At 46.4% G+C, this 13,497-nt stretch overlaps 1 protein-coding gene across 1 annotated transcript in view; it reads left to right on the plus strand.

Moving 5' to 3' along the window:
• Far2 (fatty acyl-CoA reductase 2) overlaps positions 1 to 8,960 on the plus strand; it is a 43,585-nt gene extending 34,625 nt beyond the window's left edge. Inside the window, exons 9-12 of the mRNA XM_051155614.1 lie at positions 2,472 to 2,643; positions 6,595 to 6,724; positions 7,084 to 7,211; positions 8,198 to 8,960. Of these exons, the coding sequence (XP_051011571.1) occupies positions 2,472 to 2,643; positions 6,595 to 6,724; positions 7,084 to 7,211; positions 8,198 to 8,360 (593 nt within the window). The 3' untranslated portion in view covers positions 8,361 to 8,960. The remainder of the gene's footprint in view (positions 1 to 2,471; positions 2,644 to 6,594; positions 6,725 to 7,083; positions 7,212 to 8,197) is intronic.
• Positions 8,961 to 13,497: the final 4,537 nt, after the last annotated feature.

Raw genomic sequence — 13,497 nt, forward strand, 5'->3', positions numbered from 1 at the left:
GAAGATGCAGATGCTAGTAAGGTCTTACCAACTGGACTATGGGTTTTGCTTCCCTCCAAATAAGAGCGTCCATCAAATGGTTATGTTAAAAAAAAAAAGTAGCGTTCTGAATAGCATTTTCAAAGACTCGTCCTAGCTGCTGTATGGGGAGCAGACTCCTGGGGCACAGGAGCCACAGCCAAGACCAGCAGTGATGCTACCCTAATATTCCAAGCAACAGGGTGAGCTCCTACCTGACAACAATGCAAAGGTGACGCTGGATACTTTTCAAGGAGAAGGCCAATTATTCTGATGTTCACTGTTATGAGAGTTATTGAACAAAGGAGAGGATCGTGATTACTCCAAAGGTTTTGACTGACTTACTGAAAATAATTATCATGTAGAGGTGTTGTGAACTGTGTCAGGAAAACACAGCTGGTAGAGGGAACATCAAGAGGCCCATTTTAGAGCTGTCAAATGTGAATGTTTACTACGTAGCCAAGTGAAATGTGGAGCAAGCACGCACTGCGTGGAGGAGAAGGTCAGTGCTGATGTCAAAATTGCCTGTGTTTGGCTCTATTTTCCTTTTCAAGTGTGGAGGCCTTTAAGTTGCACGCCACAATTTTGTTTATGTTGCCTCGATAAACACACCACAAACAACGCAGAAGGAGAAGGGATTGATTTTGCTTACAATGCATGTTGCAGTCCCTCCTGAGGCAGGAACTCAAGCAGAAACTTGAAGGCAGGCCTGCCTGTACTCTTCTGCCTAAGGAACCGTCAGTGAAAGCACAACGGAAAACTCGAGGAATGAGGCTTGCACAGGCTATGCTTAGCTTTCTCAGTGTAGTCTAAGACACCCTACCCAGGTGTCTTAGTCACTGTTCTATAGCTGTGAAGAGATACCATAACCACAGCGACTCTTATCTCAAAAAGCATTTAATTGGGACTTGCTTAGAGTTCAGAGGTTTAGTCCATTAGCATTATGGCAGGAAGCATGGTGGTGTGCAGGCAGACATGATGCTGGTGAGGGAGCTGAGAGCTCTACATTCGGATCTGCATACAGTAGGAGAGGAGAGGCTTGGGCTTTTGTTTTGTTTTTTTTTGTTTTGTTTTGTTTTTTTATTTTTTGTTCTGTTTTGTTTTGTTTTTGAGACAGGGTTTCTCTGTGTAGCCTTGGCCATCCTGGACTCACTTTGTAGACCAGGCTGGCCTTGAACTTACAGCGATCCGCCTGCCTCTGCCTCCCGAGTGCTGAGATTAAAGGCGTGTGCTGCCACGCCCATTCCTAGTGACACACTTCCTCCAACAAGGCCACACCTCCTATCCCTTCTCAAGTAGTGCGGCTCCTTAACGACCAAGCCTTTGAGGGCCGTTCCTATTTGAACCGCCACACCAGGGATGGTGCCAGCCACAGCCTGGGCCATCCTGTATCAATTAATAATCACGACACCCCCAGGGACATGCCCACATGCCATCTGACGAGTTTTCAATTAAAGTTCTCCTCTGACTTAGGGCAAACCAGGAACATGTGTGTTTTATATGCTGATTTCTGCGGGGGGGGGGGATTTTTTAAAAGGCCACAATAATCAAATTACCTCAATAACTGATTTCCTTCATAATAATTGAATAATGAGCTGTGGCATTTGAAAAGATCCAATTAAGTTAAAATTGAATTTAAATGAATGTTCTAAAAGGAACTATTGTATCTACAAATATTAAAAATTTAAACTAAGCTAATCTAAACAATATGAAAATAAAAAGACAATTATAAGATCTGTGCTATCTAACGTGAACCACACAAGGAAACTATCTTGGCACTATTATGCAAGCCTTTGTTAGGAAATTTAACCTTAAGAAAAGCAACTGCCAAGAAACATTCCTGTTGGCTGTGCAAGGGCTCCCCCCAGCCTCAGTCTCAGGTCTCTCAGAGTCCACTGGAGAGCCCGGGATTGAACAGGCGTACATCATCTGTAGCCAGTCCTTGTGGTGAATAAACAACTTCACCAAGTATCTGTGGAGTAAATGTTTTAAGAAAAGGCCAGACACAGTGGCACACACCTCTAATCCCAGCATGTAGGAGGTCGAGACAGGAGGATGTCCATGAGTTCAAGGCCAAGCCTGGTCTACATAGTGAGCTTCAGGACAACCAGGGCTGCCTAGTGAGACCCTGTCTCAGTGCTCCCACCTACCCAAGCTGCCTCAGTGCTCCCCCCACCCAAGCTGCCTCAGTGCTCCCCCCACTCAAGCTGCCTCAGTGCTCCCCCCACCCAAGCTGCCTCAGTGCTCCCCCCACCCAAGCTGCCTCAGTGCTCCCCCCACCCAAGCTGCCTCAGTGCTCCCCCCACCCAAGCTGCCTCAGTGCTCCCCCCACCCAAGCTGCCTCAGTGCTCCCCCCACCCAAGCTGTCTCAGTGCTCCCCCCACCCAAGTGCCGCAGATAGCTTAAGCTTACGATGGATTCGAACTGAGATTTGGCACTTCTTTTTGTTCCAGGGTTACAGGTCTTGGCGACCATTGAGAAGATCCCATTTGAGAGTGCGTTCAGAAGGCCAAACGCTGACTTCACCACCAACAACTTCACCACACAGTACTGGAACGCCGTCAGCCACAGGGCCCCGGCCATAATCTACGACTTCTACCTGAGACTTACTGGAAGGAAACCCAGGTGAGGAGTTGGAGCAGGGCTCTAACCGTGTCACTGCATGGAAGCCAAAGTCTTCAATCCTCCCTGCAGCTGAGGAGTGAAGGCAGGTGTCTCTGACATATAAACAAAAATAAGACCCAATAATGACAGCAGCCTCACTCGCTGAACGCTGCTGTGTGGCCATCCTGTAGCAAGGACTCATGATGGTCCCATTCTCGTTTCCACACCTCACAGCCAACACTTTCACCATGGAAGGAGAAGCTAAGGGCAGATCTGCACATCACAACCCCTTTGAGGTAGCATATGAGGTATCTGCATTACAGTTCATAACAGTAGCAAAACTGCAATGGGGCAATTTTATGGTTGGGGGTCACCACAACACGAGGAACTGTATTACAGGGTCACAGCAGTAGGAAGGTTGAGAACTGCTGGTGTAACAGGAAGTGACCAAGGAAGGAAGGAAGGAAGGTAGGAAGGAAGGACAGAAAGCCACCTCACAGCCACTACTGCGAACTAGGTTTACTGACACCTAGAGAGATGAGAAAGGAGGGATTGGGCCAAAGCTGAGGCAGCTGTGTCACCACCCAACAGTGACAGCACCCACCTCTTGCTACCTCCATAGCACATTCAACAGGAGGAGAGTCCTGGAGCCTGGCCCTGAGTAGGAACAGGCCTGGCCGCTGAGCAGCCCCTTTTCGAGGTGGAAGGCCTTTCTGACACAGCCAGCCTTCCCAGGACTAGCACAGAGGCCATGGGGCTCACCGAGCTTGTCTCATGCACACAAGGAGATATTGTAACTATGTGGAAAACACCTGTGTGAAGTTTACCCAGGATAAATGGGAAAAGAAAAACGCAAGCAGAAGTTCTAAGGCCTCCAAAACAGGTCAGGGCTAGGAATGTCTGGATAAAACAAAGATTGGTGAATAAGAAAAAAGCAGAAGACCAAAAACCTAACCACTGTTTTCTTTGATATGAACTTTTTTTCCCCCCGAGATAAGGTCTCTCTGTGTAACCTTGGCTGTCCTGGACTCACTTTGTAGACTAGGCTGGCCTCGAACTCACAGCAATCTGCCTGCCTCTGCCTCACGAGTGCTGGGATTAACAGTGTGTGCCACCATGCCTGACTTTATATGAACTTTTAAATTAATCTTTATTTATTTATTTACTTTTACATTTATTGTGTATATGCTATCATTGCACAGGAGCAGAGATCAGAGGACAGACACCTTGTAGGGAGGTTGGTTCTCTCTACCATGTGCGTTCGGGGATTGAACCTAGATCATTAGACTTGGCAGCAAATATCTTTCCCCACTAAGCCATCAATGATTGGCCCCACAATAATCCTCATGCTTTTTGTTTGTTTTTGTTTTTAAAGATGTATCATGCATACAATGCTCTCCCTGCATGTATGACTGCAGGCCAGAAGAGGGCACCAGATCCCATTGTAGATGGCTGTGAGCAACAATGTGGTTGCTGGGAATTGAACTCAGCACCTCTGGAGGAGCAGTCAGCGGTCTCAACCTCAGAGCCATCTCTGCAGCCCATCTTTATGGCTTTTTGTAAGATCTTGGCTTCACTAGTTCAGCCATGAGCCATCAATTTTATTTCTAGATTCCCAGCTTTTGTATGAGAAGGGGATCGTGACCGTGTGTATTTGACAGAAAGCTGCGCAAAATAGACAGTCACTGCTGTAGCTGTGTCCTGACTTCTGTAGAGGGTCTGTGTTTGTTATGTACAAAAAGTCCTCTCCCTGAGAGTAACATTTTGTTGTTCTAAAATTACCTTAGTTCAAATAATCCTTGGGCAGTGACACACTGTAACAACTACTGTTTGCAGAACATTTAAATCCACTTCCTGGACAAGAAATTTCCCATAGCACAGTGGGATGTCTCTCAACAGCTGGTGGTAATCTAAACCAAGAACAAAACCAAATTCCCAGAGCATCACAGTTCATAACAGAATCTACTATACTCTAGGGACAAGCTGAGCTTAAGCACACTTTCAACTCAGAGACCTACCTGGAGCATTTCCTATGTGACCTTGAACATAAGCTTTCTGTAAAGTTACTATGAATAAATCCTGAGACTTCGCTGTCCTAGGAGACAGGAGAAGAGCTGGCTCATGCTCCCACCGTGGAACTAGAACGCGTGCTAAGTTGTAAGGAGCAGACAGGGCAGTGGGGCTGCAGCAGCAGTTTCCCAGGGCTGGTCAGAACTAGGCTGCAGTTTGAATGCTGACCCTCTTAAGCTTATGAATCATATTCATAAAAATGCAGGTAAAGAGCTACCAACAGGGATGTTTCTAAAATCAGCAGTCAGTATTTTCTAGACATGTCAGCACTGCATCTAACAGAGTAGATCATGAACATTACGTCTTTCTCCTTTAAGTCTGAATCACAACCAGCTTTTGTTTCCTCAAGTGATAATATATTCAACACTCTGCAAAAAGCTTATATACTAAGACCCGAGATGCTATTTTTGTTTTTACAAATTTAAGAACATACAATAAAAAGAAATTAGCATTGTAAAGACCTGCCTCAAAATTAAAAACAAAAAAACAAAACAAAAAAACCAATAATCCATCCAGGTGAATAACTAGCCTAGGTTTGCAATGTCTAACGAGAAAGAAGTGGTCGTGCAGGAGGGTGTAAAATGTGTGACAGGCAGACTCACTCTCGTCGTGTTATTTGAAAGAGTTAGAATGGAAAGTGGGGAGGAGAAATAACAATTCAAACTTTTACAGAAATACATAAACCCTTCTAGTACCACAGGTAGGTTTTAGAGAAAATGAGCAATTTGTTAGATTTATTGCTGGTACTCACATGAAGAAAGACTTCACAAACGGTGAACTCGAAGCTTGATGGTAGAAACTGTTCACACTGTAAACTACCCAAAAGAGGGAGGAGACCCAGGAACACAAGGAATTCTGAGAACCTGGAGGAAATAGGGGTCATTCATTTTTGTTTTGTTCCTTACGAGTTTTACTGGGCGATATTTAACTAAGTAGACCAGAGTGATCTTGATATCATAATGGTCGACCTGCCTTGGCCTCCTGAGTATTGGTATTACTGGCATGAGCCCCAGGCTCACACTTCCCCGTGGAGGAAGCGACAGAGGCAGGACGAGCTGCAGCAGCTCCCTTCTGTCTGGTCCCCCAGGACCGTCTTTCTGGTCCCCCAGGACGAGCTGCAGCAGCTCCCGTCTGTCTGGTCCCCCAGGACGAGCTGCAGCAGCTCCCGTCTGTCTGGTCCCCCAGGACGAGCTGTAGCAGCTCCCGTCTGTCTGGTCCCCCAGGACCGTCTGTCTGGTCCCCCAGGACGAGCTACAGCAGCTCCGGTCCGTCTGTCTGGTCCCCCAGGACGAGCTGCAGCAGCTCCTATGTATCTGGTCCCCTAGGACGAGCTGCAGCAGCTCCCGTCCGTCTGGTCCCCCAGGACGAGCTACAGCAGCTCCCGTCTGTCTGGTCCCCCAGGACCGTCTCTCTGGTCCCCCAGGATGAGCTGCAGCAGCTCCCGTCTGTCTGGTCCCCCAGGACGAGCTGCAGCAGCTCCCATCTGTCTGGTCCCCCAGGACCGTCTCTCTGGTCCCCCAGGATGAGCTGCAGCAGCTCCCGTCTGTCTGGTCCCCCAGGACGAGCTGCAGCAGCTCCCATGTATCTGGTCTCCCCCAGGACGAGCTGCAGCAGCTCCCGTCTGTCTGGTCCCCCAGGACGAGCTGCAGCAGCTCCCATCTGTCTGGTCCCCCAGGACGAGCTGCAGCAGCTCCCATCTGTCTGGTCCCCCAGGACCGTCTGTCTGGTCCCCCAGGACGAGCTACAGCAGCTCCCGTCTCTCTGGTCCCCCAGGATGAGCTGCAGCAGCTCCCGTCTGTCTGGTCCCCCAGGACGAGCTGCAGCAGCTCCCATGTATCTGGTCTCCCCCAGGACGAGCTGCAGCAGCTCCTATGTGTCTGGTCGTCCCCCCCCCCCCCCTAGGATGCTGAAGCTCATGAACCGGCTCCTGAGAACCATTTCCATGCTGGAGTTCTTCATCAACCACAGTTGGGAATGGAGCACCAACAACACGGAGATGCTTCTGTCAGAGCTGAGTCCTGAAGACCAGAGAGTAAGTATGGCTCTGACTCCAGTGCACCCTGGGAACTCAGAATTATAGGGGAGTTGCTTGGTATACAGACAGATTAATCTCTTCCTAAGAAAAGCAGACAAGAATGTCAGCACTGGCAGAGACAACCTCAGTGCAGCTCAGAGAACTAGTTTGTTGGGTGTGTTTAGACCTTCATTGCTGCTGGGTGTCGTGGCATGCCTGGTAACCCAGTGATGAGGAGGTGGGGCAAGTGGGTCCCAGAGGCTCACTGGCAAGTCTAGCCACATTGTTGAGCTCCAGGCACCCACACTGGACAAGGTGACTGCTCAGCAGTGCATTGCTAGCAGCCCAATATATATATATATAATCTTGCTTCACAGGTATTCAACTTTGATGTGCGTCAGTTGAACTGGCTCGAATACATTGAAAATTATGTTTTGGGGGTTAAGAAGTACCTACTGAAAGAGGATCTGGCTGGTATCCCCAAAGCAAAGCAGCACCTAAGAAGGTAGGCACACTCCTTGGATTGTTGACTTACTTTGCACAGGATGTGTGTATGACTTAAATTGTTCCGCATTTATGCAGCACCACAGACCCAGCATTCCGTATTATCCTAAAATTCACAACATTGAATTTAGACCTCACTGCACTCCTGAGGAAGGCATTCCTTCTGCTAGTTCATTAACACGGCAAGGATTTAGGGCACAGGGAAGACAGAAACGCTGTTCATGGAAACAAACCCTAAGTTTGTTTCTTCTTGTTCACCTTATCACAGCCGTGACCTAAGGAATAGCCAAAGGGTAGGCCATGCTGCGTAACCTGGAAAATCACCTAACTACTCTTCAACTCCTACAACTCCCTCCTGCTCCTGTTACCCGACAAACAAGGTAGAGGATTCAGGCCGCGACTCCTGCAGACGCTAAGGGGTTTTGGTGGCAATGGTAACAACGGGAAGGCAGACTGCTGAGGAGGCCACTGACAAGCCGGCTGCCAACTCCACTATCTACCCTCCAACCACCAAGACAGGGAGAGCTTTCAAGCTGTGCATTGTGTGTGGGCGTGCACGCCATAGAGCCTGTGGAGGTCAAAGGACAACTTAAAGGAGCCAATGCCCTCCTTTGACCCTACATGGGTTCCTCTCAAGCTCCAGGCTGACTCCCAAAGTGTAACCCACTCAACAGTCACTGGCCAGAAAGCATTTTCAATACTGAAAGACCAGAGTGTATTTTGAAAATATATTCAACCATGAAACATGATTCTAAAAGAGCTTCAAACAGAAGTAGGAAGAGTAAAGTAACAAGCTAAGAAAATACTAGGGGAACCTCATTATTCAAGAATAGAAAAAGAAAGTGGTAAAAACCAAGGAGCGCCGAGCCATGCCAAGGGCTAAGAACTTGGTATTTATTTGCTGGTCACAGAGAGGGACACATTATGCTTCAGCGAACACAGCTGGGTGCAAGTGCTGTCTTAACTGCTTTTGTCTCTGTCCCTCAGGCTCCGGAACATTCACTACCTCTTTAACACCGCCCTGTTTCTCATCATCTGGCGCCTCCTCATTGCAAGGTCTCAGATGGCTCGGAACATCTGGTTCTTCATCGTGAGCTTCTGTTACAAGTTCATCTCCTATTTCAGGGCCTCCAGCACACTCAAGGTCTAAGAGCATTCCAGCAGCCCATCATCTGGAACCTCAGATACCTCTAAGGCAGTCAACTGTGTCTTAAGCTATAAAGTAACAAGCAGCACACCCAAGCTTCCAGTCAACCTTGCCATTCCATCTTCTTCCCACTTCTTCACTGTGTGCTTGTGAGGTGTTTGTTGTTGTTTTGTTTTTGTTCAGTGAGGAATGTCAGCCTCTAACTGCATACTACCGAAACACAGCTTCCTTCCGTATTCTACCCTGACACCACTGTATACTGTCACACACGAAGCATGAAAGCTCCCCTTCCTTCTATCTTAACTCTCCCTTCCATGCAAAACTGATTCCAACTCACTGGACGTGGAAGGACACATGGCAGAGCCTGCGCAGTCTCGAGAAAGGCAGCACTGAGCAAGGAGTGTGCTCAGTGCCAAGGCAAAGCTTCCGCTGTGAGCGGTTGGCTCTGCACCCTCACAGCACCACAGAAGCAGCCTCCCTGGTAACCTGAGTCGTGGTTGGGTTGAGGGGTGGGAGATGGAAAAGTAGGTTCCTGTCTGATCTGTTTCTCACTTGTGTCCACATCCTAACCCTAAAAGGAACAAATGGCGTAGGCAATTGCACACCAAGAACTTAGCCATAGATGCACTAGGGCGCCATGTACTTCCACGTCGTTTATGACTTACGATTTTGACATCCCTGACTCTCCATCTTTTTAATCACCACTGTGCTGACAACCCTCTCATGTCCCTTCTCATTTACTGATGTTGCCAAACTCGTCCTTTCCATGTAAGTGTGTTTCACTCAAGCCTCAGAGAGGAGGAGGGAGAAGTTCCTAGACTAGAGCCATGGGAGCCCTCCTGAGCTAATAAAACTTGTAAGTTCTAGTTTCCGTCTTCACGTGTGGAGTTGGGAGGAGCACACTCCTGTGGTCACCTGAGGCCGGTGTACCTCAGCCAGCCTAGTCACTCATCAGTTGTGTAATGTACAGAGGGCAAAAACCAAGTGCAGTTTTTATTTAAACATTTTACATACAAATAAAACCTTTGTGCACTCATTAACTCTCCTACTCATAAGCTGTCACCCCAGCTGTACGCATATCTGAGATCGGGGCATGCTGGACTGCAGGGTCCCTGTATGCTAAAAGCATGAAATACTCAAGATAAGACATTTGGGACCTAAAAGTAGCCGCCACACAAATCATCGGAAACCACACACAACACAGTTCACATGTATGCCCAGCTCCCTCAGCTCCGTGAGGAACATGCTGGAAAGTCCTTGCTGGGACAGTTTCTGCAGGTTGGAGTTAAGGCCAGTGCCTACTCCCCAGGCAGAGAACTCAACGCTGAGACAAAGCACCTGTGGGTACCCCACGTGAGACATCTGCAAGTCACTGAGTTACATGAAAGACATTAGCTAAGGAAACAATAAAACACAAACTCTAGATGCAGGACTAGATGAAAACAACAGTTCTAGAACTTTACTACCTTTTGGCCATTATTTCATCAATCCAAGAACTCCAGAGATTGAATATTAGTTTGAACAGATTAAATAAAACTCAGAATTACCAACTCCTGTCCTCAGTGTTCTTTAGCTGCTGACCACCTTTCCCTACAGCCTGTCCCCAGAAAAGGGGCAGTAATCCTCTCAACCAAATAGCCACAGGAATAGTTACCAGAGGACACACACACAAGCTACTGCCTCTTGCCACACCAATTGGCCTGCATCAGTATTCTGTGGCGTGATGTGTGGCACGAGCTTACCTTGCAATGCTTAAACAGGAACAGCAGGTTAACTATGAAAGAAGTTCCCATCATTGAGAAATCGTATTGGGACCAATTAACTACATGAACCCTAATATATGCACAATAATCGAGGGAAAATCTACGTAGGTAAAGAGTTAGATGTACAAAGGTACGGGCTTGAAAAGCAGTCCCGGTAAAAGGAGGGTTGACTATGACCCAAGTGTCTGTTACAAATGTAAGAAAAAAGGCCAACACTATTATATTTTATACTAATATATGCTAATGAAAACATTTCAAAAGGAAGTCTTGATAACATCTAGTCTGTATCCACACGATACAGTGATCAGACAGCCACTAAGGCAGCTAACGTCTCAGAAAGGCACTAGGTGTGCTGACATACACCTCAAAAAAGCCCTTCTCACACTTCTGTGGTCACCTAGTAGCTAGGTACATAATTCAGAACATTGAGGCAAACAGAGAACTTCCAAATATTTGTCTTAGTCCCTGTTCTGTTGCTGTTAAAAGGCACCCATGACCAAGGCAACTCTCATAAGGTACTTACAGCTTCCTTTTATAGTTAGTCTAAGAGGCTGCCACCTTAATCATGGCAGGGAGCACGGTGCAGGAGCAGTGCTGAAGGTACACACTGATCTACACAGAGGGATAGAGAGGGCCTCGGCTGCCCCACCCTCAACACACTTCCTCCAACAAGACCTTTCAGACAGTCCCTATAGGGACCATTCTCAATCAAACCATATCACTGTACACAAAGAACATAAGAAACCAGATCAACCTGGTTGACAAAATGAGTAATTTTTAAAGTTCACAGAGCACACAGGGCTACCTGTCTGAACTGTATGGCCCTGCTCCCTTGGGATACTAAAAGGCAGTGTTGGTTCCCTATGTCCAGAGAACTGTTTAAAAAAAAAAGTCACTACCTCCATCAGCTTTAAAAGCATGGTTAACAAGCTAGTAACACTAGCAGTGCTGGGTTTTGGATCTATGACAGAGCGTGGCTATTTCTATGGCAAACACTGTTTCCCTGGAACTGAGTTTGAGCAGAACCATGTCTTCTGACATAGAATGTTTTCAGCATCTTGTTTGTCCTGCATTTGGAAAGGTAGAATAACATGGGTCAATCTAGAAAACAGTACTTTAATTAACGCAGAGCTGCAGGCAGGGACATCTCAGTGGCAGAGCACTTACTGACAGTACTCCGGACCCTGAATTCAACACCCAAACTCACTCACACACACACACACACACACAATTTCCACAGCTTTACCAGTGGTAGTGGCAGGCCTGCTTGGCACCCAGCTGGTATTTAAGGGACCCCTGTGCCCTATGAGCAGCTTTTTTATGGCAGCATGCAGAAGTGCACAGATGTGTTAATACTGGAATAATTATTAGGAGACCCCAAGCACTTCAGTGCTTTCCTGACCAATTTAGTCAACTGATCAGACCCCCTCATATAAACTGCTCAGTGTTGTACACACAAGACAGCTTGTCCACGCTATCTACGTGTACATGTGTGTGTGGACTAGCAGTCCATGTTGGGAGTCTCGCTCACTCACTTTCCACTTCATTTTTTGACATAGGGTCTGTCACCCAGAGCTTGATTCAGGAAGGCGGCCAGCAAGCCCCAGGGAGGCTCCTGCCTCTGCTTTCCCCCACCTTCCATTTTGGGGTTACAGATGCGTGCCAGACTCCATTATTGTCTTGGTAATGTTATGCAGAGAAGCTTAAGCAAGGAAAGCCTCCGAGAGATTAAGTGGCTGAATTGCTAAGGATCTCGAGGCTCTGGAGGGAGCATTTCTTAAGCCATCAAGGACACGTATCTAGACACAGGGTAAACAGAACTCAGAAGTAAAGGAGTTACACGCAGCTTTACTTCCCGGTGTCTGAATCACAATACATCCACAGAACATCACAACTTATCCGTAAGTTGATTTTCAGAAGACAAATTCTAATGATGATGAAACAGACAGCTTTTCTGTGTATCTGGTAAGAGAATGTTAGAAGCTGGGCATGGTGGCGCATGCCTATAACCCCAGCACTAGGAGAGGCAGAGGCAGGCGATCTCTGTGAGTAGTTCAAGGCAGCCTGGTCTACAAAGTGAGTCCAGGACAGCTAAGGTTACACAGAGAGACCCTGTCTCAAAAAAAAAAAAGAAAAAAAAGAAAAGAAAAGACAATGTGAGAAAAGTGTCCATTGCTCATCTAAGTGGGTCTGCAATGCTAATACTGAGCCATGCTATTTCAGGAGGTAGACAGTGAAGTGCTTACACACTTGACAGCATTTACTCACCTTATTATTTACTCGCCTTTTTAGGCCACAGTATACAAATACAAAGTTGTATAAAAAAATACATTTCAAGTAAAGGAGGCCTCAGACTTAACATGTTGGGATTGAAGAGCGCGCGCGCGCGCGCGCACACACACACACACACACACACACACACACACACACACACACACACACACACACACACACACACCCTATCATAACAAAATGAAAAAGAGTGGATTGAACACTCAGGTACCCTGTCTCCACAGGCAGAAAGAAGCTGTTAACTGTCAGGCCAGTGACAAGTTCCTGACTTGGAAAAGAAACGCTGGTGAGGCCAAAAGATCTCTCTACAAGTGCTAGCTGCAGTTGCCTTCCTCACCCAGACAGATGGTCGGGATTTTCATATTTTCATTCTTTAACTGACAAAGACAAAAAAAAAAAAAAAAAGTGATCCCATTTACAAATGAGAGTCTTAACTTTTAAAATGTCTATTAATGGCAAAGAAAATTTTGCTTTAAACAAATTCCCAGAGTCAATTTTAATGGAAAAGATACATCTCAATAAAAATTAAACGTGGCACTTAGAAAACATGGAAATAATTTAAAATAATTTAAAATCTTTTAAAACCATTGTAATACTGAAAGTAATTCTAGACCAGTGCTTCCTTCCCTAGAACCTGACTTTTTCCACAAGCAGATATGAAGAACATGCGGCCCCAGCAGCTGATATCCCAGCTCCCACCAACAGGATTCTTCTGGAAAGATGTTCTGTTTCTAGCACAATTATAAAGTTTGAGGGGAAAAACACAAAACAAAATGAAACCAAAACTTCAGAGAAGCCTCATTCATTCATTCATAGCTTGAAATTTCCTAGATTCATTTTTAAAGATTTAAAACATTATTGTATTATTAGTCGGTTAACCTCTTTTTTTTAAAAAACCTCTTAACTGTTAGTACTGTATATTTTAACCGATTTTTAAATTCTCTACAAAATGTCATTTTTCATAGACTCTGCTGCTGAGAGCTTTGCTCATTTCTCCTTCCTTGGTTGTCGACCCTCTTTCAAGAAAGCATTTTTTCATCTTTAAAAGCCTTCACTTGAAACACTAATTTGTGACAGGCCACACT

This window comes from Acomys russatus, chromosome 13, assembly GCF_903995435.1.
Source record: "Acomys russatus chromosome 13, mAcoRus1.1, whole genome shotgun sequence".
In the NCBI taxonomy this organism is placed as follows: domain Eukaryota; kingdom Metazoa; phylum Chordata; class Mammalia; order Rodentia; family Muridae; genus Acomys; species Acomys russatus.